Raw genomic sequence first — 15,153 nt, 5'->3', positions numbered from 1 at the left:
ATGATTGTTGGAAATATGTTAAAAAAACAATAAAAATGTAAAAAAATAAAAGCTAGCACATGCCTCCTGACATGCTTGCTTTCTATGGGCAGAGAAATTTTGACCTCACATGCACTATACATTGAAATCACTAGTGCCACCTGAACAGTCACTGCTTCCCCCAAAGATGCCTGGGAAATGTAGTTTGCAAAGGGTGCTGAGAGTTTTTAGGAGACTGCTCTTTCCCTCAAAGAGCTACAGTTCTCAGAGTTCCCTGGGAAGAGGGTGTGGCGTTAACATATGAGAGTGCTGGAGGTGAAATAGTTAAACAAGTTACCCAATCAGAACCCAGGGGGTGGAGTCAGAGGGACTATAAAACCAGCTCTGGGAGGGGCGAAGAGAGGAGTTAGTTGGGGTGGGAGTGAGTTGGGATAGAGTTTGTGGGCAGGTTGAGTTAGTGCAGTGAAATAAGCTGAGTCAGGAACAGTTAGGAGCTAGGAAGACAAGTAAATATCTGAGAGGTGGTTTAGTGAGAGCAGGTAGCAGAAGTTATAGGTCTGGATAGGCACCCTATGATTTTAATTGACCGATACCGTTTATGAAACCACATGCTTATTAAACTGCAATAAATAAACAAAAGTTTATGTTCCAATTTAACCCTGACTGGACTCAGTATTGTACCAGGTAGGGCCTGGGTGGTGGCAGCGAGAAATAAAAAGTGGTGGCAGAGGGATCAATAGACGGTGAAACGTTTGGGGACCCTGTGTGATCGCCACAGAGGAATCAGCTGTTAAAAAACTCTGGGAATCGTAGCTCTGGGAGGGAAATAGGATTCTCTCAGCACCCTTAACAAACAGCTCCTGGGATTCTTTGCAAGAAGCCATGAAGTGGTACGATACAGCTTTAAATGTGCTGGTGGGGCCTGACACTGTTTCTGTCTAACGAAAACAATATAACCTTATTGCATCAGTGAGGATGAAAGGGCTCTATGAGACTATATAATTTGAGATAGTGACTCTCACATGCAAATACATTGGCGACAAAAGTATACATATGGGGTTTTTTAAAAGATATTTATTAGAGTTTTACAAAAAGAAAGAAGTTACAGAATAAAAAAGAAGAGAAAGGAAAAATAAAAAAGTACAAAAATACAGAGAAAAAATACAAAATACAAAAAAATAGAAAACAGTTAAAAACAAATCAATCTTTTCATGTCTTATATTTCATTTACTTATTTCCCTGACCTCCTCACACCTCCCTTTTTTGTATTCCAGTTCGCATGGTTAATTCAGCAAATCCTTTCCCTCTTTGTTTTTATCTTAATTCTATATCTTAACATATTATAGCTTTGTATTTTCATCTGTTATCAATCCATTTTTACATATTCTTTTTAACCTTGTTGCTAAAACCACTACATTTCAATCCGACATCATTTTAACATTCATTAATTTTACAATGTTTCCGCAAATAGTCTTTAAATTTCTTCCAATCTTCTTCCACCAACTCTTCTCCCTGGTCCTGGATTCAAATATACATATGGGAGCCTTTCAGTGTTCAGTGTGTGACTACTCACTCCAATTGCACTACAGCAGCAACATTTATCATGGCCGCATAACGAGCTGACACAGAATTAGATTTCACATTTAACACAGAAAGTTCAAGAGGGAAGACACAATAACGCAAGACGAACCAGTCTTATTGTGATGAATTGATTTCATTCTGGCCTACAAAATACATCTATCTGGATTAAATCCTCAGAAAAGCAAATGGAGCCGCTGCATGCTATCTGACGCCCACGGAAGGTGTCAGTTCTTAGACTTAATGAAGAGTTAGCCCTGCTGTTGCTGGGTTATCTATATGCTCACCTACATAAATGGGGAGGAGGCGACAATGGTGTAAAGTTAGGGCTGCCAGCCTGCCGTTATTTTACTGATCTGATGCCCTCAAAACCCCTGCCGTTCTCACAGCAAATCAGTATCGGCAGCAGAGAAGTTGTTGCAATGCTTTTATTTCGAGCTGCTCATAGGATCATAGAATTGTTACGCTTTAAGGGAATCATAGAATCATAGAGTTGGAAGAGACCACAAGGGCCATCGAGTCCAACCCCCTGCCAAGCAGGAAACACCATCAGAGCACTCCTGACATATGGTTGTCAAGCCTCTGCTTAAAGACCTCCAAAGAAAGAGACTCCACCACACTCCTTGGCAGCAAATTCCACTGTCAAACAGCTCTTACTGTCAGGAAGTTCTTCCTAATGTTTAGGTGGAATCTTCTTTCTTGTAGTTTGGATCCATTGCTCCGTGTCCGCTTCTCTGGAGCAGCAGAAAACCTTTCTCCCTCCTCTATGTGACATCCTTTTATATATTTGAACATGGCTATCATATCAACCCTTAACCTCCTCTTCTCCAGACTCTGAGGATCACCAAGTCTAACCCTGAAATTCAGGGATCTCTACCACATCTTCATATGAAATGAAACTTTAAAAGTGGCAACTGCACTTGATCTCTCCCCTCCTCCTGCTCCCCTGTTTCCTCATGTGTTGTGCCTTTCAGATTGCAAGCCTGAGGAAAAAGGGGCCAACTTACTACCGATTTGTGTAAGTCACTTTGGGAACCTTTTCAGCTAAAAAGCCGCGTGAGAATGCATTCAATAGATAAATTTTAGCTGTCGTTTATCACTAAAGTTGCCTGAAGATCTTCCTTGCTCTTAATCATCGTTGAATATTTGCGCCAGGCATTTTGACTGACCATGCGACAAACCTGTGAACGATCCTGTTCTATTTAGGATAGACATATTGGCTTCATGTGAACATAAATGCTAAACATGATACATGAATGAGCCTTACCTCCTTCCCGGTTCCTACACACACACACACTCCCATCTCATGTCCTGTGGCTAGAAGGGGAATTCTGGAAGGTTTTGTTTTTCATTTCCTATATGTTTTGTCTATGCTGGTCTATGACCGTAATAAAGTACTTGACTTGACTTGACTTTTCATTTCCAGTTAGCCATCCAAACTGGGGGTCAAACGCAAGCTTCAAATTGTGGTTTGTGATTCCTGCTTCTTTAAACTAACCATGGTTAGTAATAACCATGGTCCTTGGTTTGGATGGAACTGGAAACCACAGTTAGTCAGCGAGCTGCAATTCCCTTTCCTACACAACTACTGAGCATGCAGCAGCCACTGGGCTGCCCGATCAGGGAGGACTGAGCTCTGAAAAATGTGTCTCCCCTCGCTGAATCAGGAAAGCTGCAAGGTATGCTATGAACTACCTCTACTTTTATGTAAGTGATGTTTTCTGTTAAGTTGTGGGTGAACATATCAGACGACACAGCGATTCTTCAAACAGCTCTTGTTTATTCACAAGCCAGAACAGAACTGAACTGAAGGGTTCAGCCAGCCTGCTTATATAGAGCTCCACTAGAATGCAACAGTAACCATTTTCTGTAACTATCCAATCACTGAACGTCACTTTCAATCCTTTATTTGCATATGTGGTCCTGAGTGAAAACTATCTACAGTATCCCCCTGATGGCCCAGGGTGAAAACTTCAGTACATAACATTTTCATTTGGCTTCATCAATGATAAATTTAGAGGCTTCACCTCTGGTTTATGCACAGTTATCAGCTTGATGTGAAGCAAGTCCTTTCGCCATGTGGCCGCTCCTGCAGCGAGCGGAGGCTACCTATAATTATCACATCCCATGTGTGCGAGCCAGTGGCAAAATCCCTTGGTGGATAACAAGGCAAAAACTAAGAGGTGAGGCCCAAAAGACAAGAATCGCCTTTGGCTGCCGGGACCACATCACACCGGTTCTGAGAGATCTGCATTGGCTCCCAGTACTTTTCCGAGCACAATTCAAAGTGTTGGTGCTGAACTTTAAAGCCCTAAGCGCCCTCGGTCCTGTATACCTGAAGGAGCGTCTCCACCCCCATCGTTCAGCCCAGACACTGAGGTCCAGCTCTGAGGGCCTTCTGACGGTTCCCTCATTGCGAGAAGTGAGGTTACAGGGAACCAGACAGAGGGCCTTCTCGGTAGTGGCGCCCACCCTGTGGAACACCCTCCCTTCAGATGTGAAGGAAATAAGCAGCTATCCTATCTTTAAAAGACATCTGAAGGCAGCCCTGTTCAGGGAAGTTTTTAATATTTAACGCTGTACTGTTTTTAACACTTGATTGGGAGCCGCCCAGAGTGGCTGGGGAGACTCAGCGAGATGGGCGGGGTATAAATAATAAATTATTATTATTATTATTGGCAATGGGAATAACAAAAATCGCACACTGGGCTGAAAGATACAGCAGGCCTGCTTTGTATCTTTACCATGGTAAAGAATTGCATGCATGTAGGAATGATCACTGGGTTGCGGCGCACACTCCCGCCAGCGGGCAGCCTCAGCTGTCTGCACGTGACCTTGGGGTGTGGAGCACACTCCCCCTCACAGATAAGGCCACAGCTGTCTGAACATCTTGCCCTCTGTCTGACCTTTTGCAGTCTCAGTAGTCTGCCATGTCCTGTCTGTGACCTTTGTCTCTGAGACCTTTGTCTCTGAGACCTTTGTCTCCTTCGTCATACATTGTGCAAGGGGAAAATGACGCGGTGGAAACTGGTGCCAAAATAACTTTGTACCACCCCACGATCTCGGGATTGGAAAATGTGTAAAGGTCACAGCCCAAAATGTATCTGTGTGGGTTTGCATATTGTGTCAATAAAAGGAGCCTGCACAGAGCTAGCTGGCAGCTTGCTTGTGTACAGCTCACCTGCATTATCAACTCCTGCCTCATGTCCTTGACTTCACATGCACGGCCTTCCGCTTCCTCCCCATGCAAGCAACGTGTGAGATGCAAACTCTGCACAGAGGCAGGATTTGCATTACTCCTCCCACGAAAGAGGACGACCATAACATCAAGCCCCTTAATTAATAATAATAATAATAATAAACCCCGCCCAACTGGCTGGGTTTCTCCAGCCACTCTGGGCAGCTCCCAGCAGGATATTAAAAACATGTTAAAACATCAAACATAAAAAATTTCCCTAAACAGGGCTGCCTTCAGATGTCTTCTAAAAGTCAGATAGTTGTTTATTTCCTTGACATCTGATGGGAGGGCGTTCCACAGGGCAGGTGCCACTACCAAGAAGGCCCTCTGCCTGGTTCCCTGTAACCTCACATCTCACAGTGAGGGAACTGCCAGAAGGCCCTCAGAGCTGGACCTCAGTGTCCCGGCTGAATGATGAGGGTGGAGATGCTCCAGGTATACTCAACCGAGGCCGTTTAGGGCTTTAAAGGTCAGCACCAACACTTTCAATTTGCTCAGAAACGTACTGGGAGCCAATGTAGGTCTTTCAGGACTAGTGTTATATGGTCTCGGTGGTCACTCCCAGTCACCAGTCTAGCTGCCGCATTCTGGATTAGTTGTAGTTTCCGAGTCAGCTTCAAAGGTAGCCCGAAGTAGAGCCCATTGCAGTTGCATGGGTCAGGCTCTAATTTTGCTGTCCAGTAAGCCGAAAGTGTGCAAGTATTAGCACAGCCCAAGCCAGCATGACCTATGATCAGAGGACATCAAGAGAGACATTCCTACTTTGGACCACACATACTGCAGGCATCCCTGCTGTGAACTATATCAATTGTCTCTAACCTGGGGCCCTGCAAAAACTTTGCACCAACTCCCATCAACCTGGCTGGGGCTGATGAGAGTTGGAGTCCAAAGCATTGGGGGGAGGGGGATAGGTTGGGGAAGGCCAAAGTATATTATCTGAAATGTTTAAGATAAATTAATATCACGAACATTATGCTGATTCCTTTTTGTTATCCGTTTTATCCATCAAAGATTTAAAGTTGCAGGTATCTGCCAAATGATGCATTAATTTAGATTTAGGCAATATTTTATTAACTAATGTGCCAGATTCCAGTCTCATTCCAATTTTCCAACAGAGTCCACACAGTTTACCCTGTCTTATACAAATGCATAGTTGGCTCACTGAACATTCATTGATATTTTCTATAATCTTTCTAATTGGTTAAGTATTGCTGGCATTTGGAATAATAATATTAACAGCATTGTTAAGAGTAATTAAGGAAATGGAGAAGCTCTCCAAAGGATGTTCTTTAATAAAATCTCAATATTCTTAAGCTTTCATCTTCAGAATGAGTTTAAAATAGTGCCCAAGAAATGCATTATTTGAAAATGGAGCTGAGTTAATTATTATTTCGATTTGGTTACAATGAAATAAAATAGTGGGTGTGTTATTTTAATTCACGCTGCAGATATTACTTACTTATTTATGTCCTTGTACTCACAATCCACCCTTCTTCCTCCCAGTGGGAGCCTGACCCCATTAGTAGAGGCATGACCCTGTTAACCTCTTATTTGATGTTCTCAGGCCCCAGAAAGCTTTGAGAATTGGGCACAACAACTCCAGAAAAACTATATATATAAACATTTGAAGTGAATTCATAAATTGCCCCAGACATATTCCAAACCATATCCTGGTTCCAAGCTTGCTGGCTATATCTGCTTCAGCAATTCCCACTATAAAGTTTCACCAGTTTAATCTACTGCCACGCACCCACCGAGATAAAACCACAAAGCCAAAGAACCAGTCTATTCCAAACTTAAAAATGGAAAGCATCATGCTGGTGGTCAACAAAAGAAGTTTAAAGACTGTCTCAAGGCAAATCTTTAAAAATGTAGTATAAACACCAACAATTGGAAAACACTTGCCTGCGAGTGCTCCAATTGGAGAACAGCCTTTACCAAAGGTGTCGTGGGCTTTGGAGACACTCGAACTCAGGATGAAAGGGAGAAACGTCTAAGAGGGAGGCACGCTTGGCAAATCCACACCGTGATCAACTCCTGCCCGGGAAACAATGTCCCCAGTGCAGAAGGACGTGTGGATCCAGAATTGGCCTCCACAGTCACTTACGGACTCATTGTTAAAACCGTGTTTATGGAAGACAATCTTACTCGGCTACGAGTCATCGCCAAAGAAGAAGACAACTTTTCACATCTTCCAAGCACACTGCCAGCAAGCAGGTGGGCAGCTGAGGTGGCCTTGTGACTGCCTGGTGCATTCTTTTCATATATGAGGGGCTCCTAGTGATGTATGGAAGTGAGAGCTGGACCATAAAGAAGGCTGATCGCTGAAGAATTGGTGCTTTTGAATTCTGGTGCTGGAGGAGACTCTTGAGAGTCCCATGGACTGCAAGAAGATCAAACCTATCCATTCTTAAGGAAATCAGCCCTGAGTGCTCACTGGAAGGACAGATCGTGAAGCTGAGGCTCCAATACTTTGGCCACCTCATGAGAAGAGAAGACTCCCTGTAAAAGACCCTGATGTTGGGAAAGATGGAGGGCACAAGGAGAAGGGGACGACAGAGGATGAGATGGTTGGACAGTGTTCTCAAAGCTACCAGCATGAGTTTGACCAAACTGCGGGATGCAGTGGAAGACAGGAGTGCCTGGCGTGCTCTGGTCCATGGGGTCATGAAGAGCCAGACACGACTAAACAACTAAACAACAACAACAACATGAGGGGCTCCATCTGAATGCTCTCCACTTTTGTGACTCAACTTTTTAAAGCACCACCTCAAACATGTGAAAAAGCTGCTTCATGTTCAATTTTTGGACCTGCCATTGCCCTTTACATAGCTATGGCTGCCAGGGTTGAAAGTTAAGAGTTGGAGGGTGGGCAGATAGTTTGGTAATGAAAATATTGTAGCTTGTCTGTAGTGGCTGCAAGTATAAAAATATAACAGGCAGACTCTCCATTCCAAACATTTTGCACCAAACCTGCTGTGTAGCATATAAGGCCGGAATATTTAGAAATTCATTTTCTGCCTGTTGCCTTATCAGTTTCTCTCAGTTTAGGAAAGACACAATAAGGAATTTATCTCAACTTAATCTGTCATTCCCACCCCCCCTCCCATCACTCTAAGTTGCTGTCAGAGAGAGAAAACTCTTTTGTTCTTACTCCAGAAAACAAAGTCACAAAGGTATTAAATTGAGCAGGTGCTTTTTACAAAAGGTCTTTCCCTTTGTCTAAATGTAACAAAAGTAGCCCAAAGGGACCACCAAGTTAATGAGTGATTTAAGTCTACATGCATGCATCTGGCTTTTATCTGTGCAGATTCCCACAGTCCCAGTGGGTGCAATGATCACACTTCCGTCATCTATGGTCAGAAATCAAAGGGAAGTCACACTGGCATGTAATTTCTGACTACTTATTGTCATTACCCCAAAGTCCACTAGTGACCAGGCCCCAGGTTCAGAAGATACATTGCCATTGGCTGAGGGAAGCAACCAGGTTCCTGCTCTGAGCCCAAATACTGGTGATTAGACACCCACTAAAACTGAGACTGGCACCAACAGACCACCAAACTGGAACCCACAGCACCAAGGTTCATAGAACCAGAGGAAGAACCCTTCACAAGTATTTCCCCTTGTGTCTCTGACACAACTTGCTAATCCAGCGCCACCAGGAACATTCCAGGCAGGAGACCATAGAGGGGAGGAGATGCACCCATTTCCAAGCCACAGGGTTAGCTCTTTAAGGATCTACAGTTCTCCAAGAGAAGAAGAGGAGGATTTGAGAGGTTGACTATGGGCAGAGGCTCAAAAGCCTCAGCTCACCTCTTGTGCTAGTCAGAGCAAGCGGCTCACTTGGAGCTCTCCATGGTGCTGTGAGAACCAATCTGCCTTGCTTCCTCCCTCCCTCCCAACTTTGGATTCCCCCTAGAAACATAAACTTATGGCCCAAGTGCATGGTTTATGAGTCTTTGAAACATGACACTGGGCCACATGGAGCCAATTCACATCTAAGTGCCTTTAACATGCCCAGTGTCTCATTTAAAATTGGCTCAGGGTACATTATAAACCAAACGTTAGTCCACTCAAATTATTTTTATTTATTAGAAGCTTTTTATTCTGTTCTTCAGTCCAGAGACTGCCAAGGCACCGAGAGTCTTTTGGAAAATTAAAAATTTATAAATTACAAATTAAAAGCAGTGATCACTAGAGATACCCAAATACAAAACTTTATGGAGTGACGAGCACTATAGCGGTGAGCTCCGTGGCTCAGGCGATACTAATACTGCTAATGATCTCCTGCTCCATTTCATTTCCTATCACATTTTCAGCAACTCATATGTGCAAATGGAAATTTGAGAAGCAGCAAGTCTTTCAGGGATTGAAGGCAAACCAGCCCTGCATTAGAAAGGGAGTGCGCACTCCGACAAATGTGTCGAACTCTTTCTGCCTTAATAGCGGGGATGGTGACTAATACAAAAATGTGCAGCTAAATGCTTCATTAGCAGGATAAAACCACACCATTACCAGCCCACGCATAACCCCCCTCTTTTGCTGCAGAAGTGCAAGTTAATGGACTAAGCTTCCCGCAGGCTGGAGAAATAAAACTGCCAAGAATCCAAAGTATGAACACCCTTTCGATGGGCTCCCCAATGTCTCTCCTAAGCTTTGGGCCAACACTGGTTTTCTCCCTGCAGCTGGGAACGGAGGCAAGAGTGACAAGTCTGAGGCCAGAGGAGAGTCGAGAGTTTGCACAAGGCTGAGAGTAGTAAAGCAAGCGTATGTCACTATTATACGTCATTTCCACACATTTTCATGCCAAACGTTGTTATGCCAGACAGTTTTCCTAGGAAGCAGGTTGGAGACAGTGGAAGATGGTCATCTGCATGCAACCGGGAGAACAGTGACCCTGTCTCACTTGGTTTCCTCTTTAAATTAAGGAAATTGATCCTAAGCGAAAAAGAAGAAGCGCTCAGGGTCTTATCAGCCTGGTGGAACGCTCTATCACAGGAGACCAGGGCCCTGCGGGACTTGACATCTTTCTGCAGGGCCTATAAGACAGAGATGTTCCACCTGGCCTTCAGTCCAGGCCCAGTTTGATACCCCTCTATGGGACCCTGTAAATTACCTCTTTGGCCCTGTTATCAGCTGATGTGGGACCAACATGGATAGCTGGCCCTGATGAATACTTGAGGTTCCTGTGGTTGTAACTCATGGGCAGTCATTTAATTTTATCCTGATTCTAATTTTTAAGCTGTATTTTAATCAATTGTTTGATTGTGTTTTGATGTATTAGATATTTGATGTTAGCCGCCCTGAGCCTGGTCTTGGCCAGGGAGGACAGGGTATAAATAAAAATGTACTTACTACTAATTTACTTACACTCAGCACCACACATGGAAGGAGTAAGCCTGGTCCTCAGTGTGGCTTTTGAGGCACCAGAAGAGGCAACTGAGCATATTGATTTTTGCATGCCTGATGATGATGTTCCATCATATTTAAATAGCACCATTTATTTCTTCAATTTATTTATGAATCACTTTCCATGAAACATCCCAAAGCAATTTAACGATAAAAACACCAGCAGTAAAAAACATGTGCACAAGTTTCGCTTCAGACCTTGGTGCCTCCAAGGGGATGTGGGAAATATTTCTGCCTGAAACGGTGAGGAGCTGCTGCCTGGCAGGCAGTGTTGACAATACAGTTTTACCTTGGATCTCAAATGCCTTGGCTCCTGAACAGATCGGCTCCCAAACAATTGAAACCCGGAAGCAAGTGTTCCTGCTTTCAAACGTTCTTTCAGAAGCCAAACGTCTGACGGGGCTTCCGTGGCTTCTGATTGGCTGCAGGAGCTTCCTGCAGCCAATCAGAAGCCACACTTCGGTTTTGGAAGTCAAACGGACTTCTGGAACGGGTTCCATTCGGCTTCCAAGGTATGACTGTACTGAGCTTGACAGACTAACAGTCTGACTTGCTATAAGGCAGTTTCCTCTGTTCCTACAATTAATTCGTCCCAGTGGTTTTAATGGAGCATTGCTCATCTGGCTTCCTGGCACTGAAGACAAAGCCAACCCAATATCCCTGCTGCTGTACCCAGACCATGCTGAACTCCCCTCAGCCCTTCGTGGTAACCAGCAGCAACACTTGCCATTGGGAAGCCAGGTGGACAATGCCATCCTTCTTTAACTATCCCTCTAACTGATGCTCAATTTGTCTCATTTAGCATGGATCCAGCACAACACCACACATTGCAACAAGCTGCATGTAGCACCGAAGGTCAGGTGTGTGGAGGCAGCTCCCAGCCAGGGGTCCTCCTTTCGGCCACCAGCGGAAAGCAGAGAGGGTTCAGCGCACCACACCTGGCTTCAAATCTCTTTCTTGAGGCTCGTCTTCCACACAAGGCTACCACAATCAGGGTGAGGACCCAGGCGTGAAAGATGTAGACATGACTCCACAAGAAGATAAAGGAAATACTGATGGAGCTCTTGTACTTTAGGGTCAACAGGAACTTTTATCTGCCATATTTATTTCCGGACAGCTTACAGTATCAATAAAATGCTAAAATACAAACATTAACCATCAAATGCCTGTTGTCTTTGTCCATGGGAAAGCAGAAAGCAGAGACATCACCTTGCCAACAAAGGTCTGTATAGTTCAAGCTATGGTTTTCCCAGTAGTGATGTATGGAAGTGAGAGCTGGACCATAAAGACGGCTGATCGCCGAAGAATTGATGCTTTTGAATTCTGGTGCTGGAGGAGATTCTTGAGAGTCCCATGGACTGCAAGAAGATCAAACTGATCCATTCTGAAGGAAATCAGCCCTGAGTGCTCACTGGAAGGACAGATCCTGAAGCTGAGGCTCCAATACTTTGGACACCTCATGAAAAGAGAAGACTCCCTGGAAAAGACCCTGATGTTGGGAAAGAGGAGAAGGGAACGACAGAGGATGAGATGGCTGGACAGTGTTCTCGAAGCTACCAGCATGAGTTTGACCAAACTGCGGGAGGCAATGGAAGACAGGAGTGCCTGGCGTGCTCTGATCCATGGGGTCACGAAGAGTTGGACATGACTAAATGACTAAACAACAACAACAAAAACCATCAAATAGCCCACGGGTCAGCAAATGTTTTTCAGCAGGGGGGTGGTCCCTCAGACTTTGTGGAGGCTGGACTATACTGGGAGGGGGGAATGAACGAATTCCTATGCCCCACAAATAACCCAGAGGTGCATTTTAAATAAAAACACACATTCTAATGTAAAAACACCAGGCAGGCCCCACGAACAACCCAGAGATGCATTTTAAATAAAAGGACACATTCTACTCATGTAAAAACACACTGATTCCTGGACCATCCGCAGGCCGGATTCAGATGGAGATTGGGCCGGATCCGGCCCCCAGGCCTTAGTTTGCCTTCCCATGAAATAGCCAGTCATAGCCAATAATTTGGCCAGTGTCTGCAATTTTTATAGATATATTAGGACAGTACAAGCAAGTATGTAGCAGAAACTACAAAGGTGAGATTTCAGGCGGTAACAGAAGCAGAATTTGAGTTGCCTTTCACAAAATGACTGTTTAACAAGGTGCTTTGATTACACACACACACGGTCCCGTTTAGAAACAGTGGGGGTGAAGTGATTTGAGGGCTGGTCTTAGACCAGGGAAACCTATATACAGATCTCTACTCAATTACTGAATAAAGGTGCACTAGTAACTACCATCACAGATATGTTTCCAGGATAAAAGCAATGATGTGACATATGCTGGCCTCATTAGAGCAAGGTCAGGATCAAAATATAATAAATATCCATAAATATAAATATGTTTAAAAAATAAGTAGGTACATCCATGGAACTTTCAAGCTCTTGAGCTGAAGTTCAAAAGTGAAATTTAAATGAAAAAAATGGCATTGGTGAAACTCTTAACCTTTTGACCTTAAATTTCACCCCACCCCAGCAGTGCTTTCTTAGTCCAGTGCAGGAAATACTTCAGAAACAACACAGACATGTTCTTACATCTACAATGCTGTGCCAGGAGATGAATGTATGTATCTGGATGCATTCTCCATTATTACTTTGTGCCCTCTAGTGGCGTTTCAATGCTTCGTTCTTAACATGAATGTTATGCCATTTCACTGGGTGTAAATGCAAATCTGAAACAGTCAGAACCTACTGATCTCCACAGGCCAGAATAATATGTTGCTGGCCAAACAGCACTTCCAGACACCTGGCCACTGCTTATCTACTGCAAAACAGCAACAGACAGAGCTGGCCCAAGACATTTTGCTGCCTGAAGCAGAAGACAATATTGCACCCTTCCTCCCATTCCATGTTTTGAAAGTTGACAGGACTGGCAACCGAATCAAACTTCAACAGTGGCTATAATCTTCTGCACATTGATGCAGGTTGAATAGAGTATCATTCGGCAGAGCCTAGCTGCACTGGACTGTAAATATTCTCCAGCTGAACCAACTTTCAACACTAGTTATGGGTCAGTAGGCTCCTAGGTTAGCCAAGGCAGCTGCCCCAGGACCACCCCAGGACATTTTGCTGCCTGAGGCAGAAAACAGGATGGTGCCTCTCACCAACTCCATATACAGAAACTCACTACACCGGTTGTTACTTCAACACTGGCAATGGGATAGCATCCTGGTTAATATTATGCCATTACCTCTCCCATCAAACCTCTCATCAACCAACACAACCAACAGAGTGTCACTCAATGCACTAAGCAATAATGTTGTTGTTTTCAAAATTTTGCTGATAGCCAAACTCTCAGTACCGTCAAATCACAAAAAAAAACAACCTTGGTACAGTAGCATAGTGCTTTCCTTGAAAAATTTAAAAACACATATACTGAAGTAAAATCCATGCATTAAAAGCTCATCAAATATGCCTATGAGTCAGAAAAAAAGTGTTAGTGGTGGAGAAGGGGAAACCTATTAAAAAACAGTGTTATACAGTACCGATCTTTACAATATTGAAAGTGTTTCTAATCTTCCATTTTCTATTGTTCCAGTAAGTTCAATTTCCTTTCTAAATTGTGTTTTTGCATTGTCCCTTCTTGTGCCTTCAAGAATGCTATTTCAACATCACAGTCCAGATCGCCCAACGTATATCACCAAGTGAGAGTATTATTTAACTTTAGGGCCTGCAATCGCATTCTTATAAAATAACAGGATTTACTACAATCCTTCAGATGGCAAATTTCACAAACAATCTGATAGATCTGCTAGTCAGGTAGCATTTATATCTTTCTATATTGCAATGTAAGAAAAACGCAGGTTGCCAGCCATAATTTTTGTGCACTAATATTTTTGTTTTCGCAAGGGCATCTGTTGTAAGAGTTATCCCATTCAACCCTGAGACTTCGACGTGCTGATGATTAAGAAAGATCAAGATTAAGCAAGGCACATCTATATCGGTCAAACCTGAATGAGGTTTTCACAAGCGCTTCGGGACTCTCCACCGCTGGCAGCTCCTCTGCTAAGATTTCTTCAGGAGGTCTTGGGTCAAAGACGATGGTTGGCTTCTGCTTTTCCTTAAGATTCCCTGTAAGCCCACCAATAATGGTATTCCACAGACAGTTCTGAGATTTCGACCCTGGGTGGAAAAGAAGACAAACCGATATGAAAACTCGCCCTTCAGAGAACTGAAGACAAGTAGTACAGTGGTACCTCAGGTTAAGTACTTAATTCGTTCCGGAGGTCTGAACTTAACCTCAAACTGTTCTTAACTTGAAGCACCTCTTTAGCTAATGGGGCCTCCTGCTGCTGCTGCGCCGGCATCCTGAAGCAAAAGTTCTTAACTTGAAGCCCTATTTCTGGGTTAGCGGAGTCTGTAACCTGAAGCGTATGTAACCTGAAGCGTATGTAACCTGAGGTACCACTGTAAATAGTCCTTCGGCTTTTGCCCATGCAAAATCTCACGCTGTGCCAATGGTTAGTCTCATTATTAACTCCAGAGAGAGAGAATGGGATCTAATATTCAAGTTGTTGTTGTTGTTCATTTTATTTATTTATTAAATTCATAAGCCAACCTTCATCGCAAGGTCTCAGGGCAGTTCACAGAATAAAAACAAGGTAAAAACACAAGTAAATAGTTAAAACAGAAACAACAAAACAATACCCCCCCCTTCCCACAAACACATTTAAAAGGCTGTAGAATATTAATCAGCCCAAGGCCTGGTCAAAGAGGAATGTTTTCACCTGGCGCCTAAAAGGATGTAATTAAGACGCCACTTTATATTTTAAAGAAACGAATCTCAAAGCATCCTACAACACGTTAAAAGATCAAATAAGACCATCCAAAATAAAACATTCCTGAAGGAAGCCCAATATAAATTATGCATTCAATGCAACGTAATTAACAGG

At 43.6% G+C, this 15,153-nt stretch overlaps 1 protein-coding gene across 3 annotated transcripts in view; it reads right to left on the bottom strand.

Annotated features, from left to right (window-relative positions):
* PDE1C (phosphodiesterase 1C) overlaps window positions 1-15,153 on the bottom strand; it is a 271,452-nt gene that overhangs the window by 198,511 nt on the left and 57,788 nt on the right. For all 3 annotated transcript variants that reach the window (XR_014173167.1, XM_081931097.1, XM_081931096.1), the window contains exon 3: window positions 14,212-14,383. Coding sequence is in view for 2 of the 3 variants with exons in the window: in XM_081931097.1 (XP_081787223.1) it covers window positions 14,212-14,383 (172 nt within the window). In the remaining variant the exon portion in view is untranslated. The remainder of the gene's footprint in view (window positions 1-14,211; window positions 14,384-15,153) is intronic.

Source organism: Podarcis melisellensis, assembly GCF_964234715.1.
Source record: "Podarcis melisellensis genome assembly, chromosome: 12".
NCBI classification, from domain to species: Eukaryota; Metazoa; Chordata; class Lepidosauria; order Squamata; family Lacertidae; genus Podarcis; species Podarcis melisellensis.
This window is presented reverse-complemented; position numbering and strand designations above follow the sequence as displayed.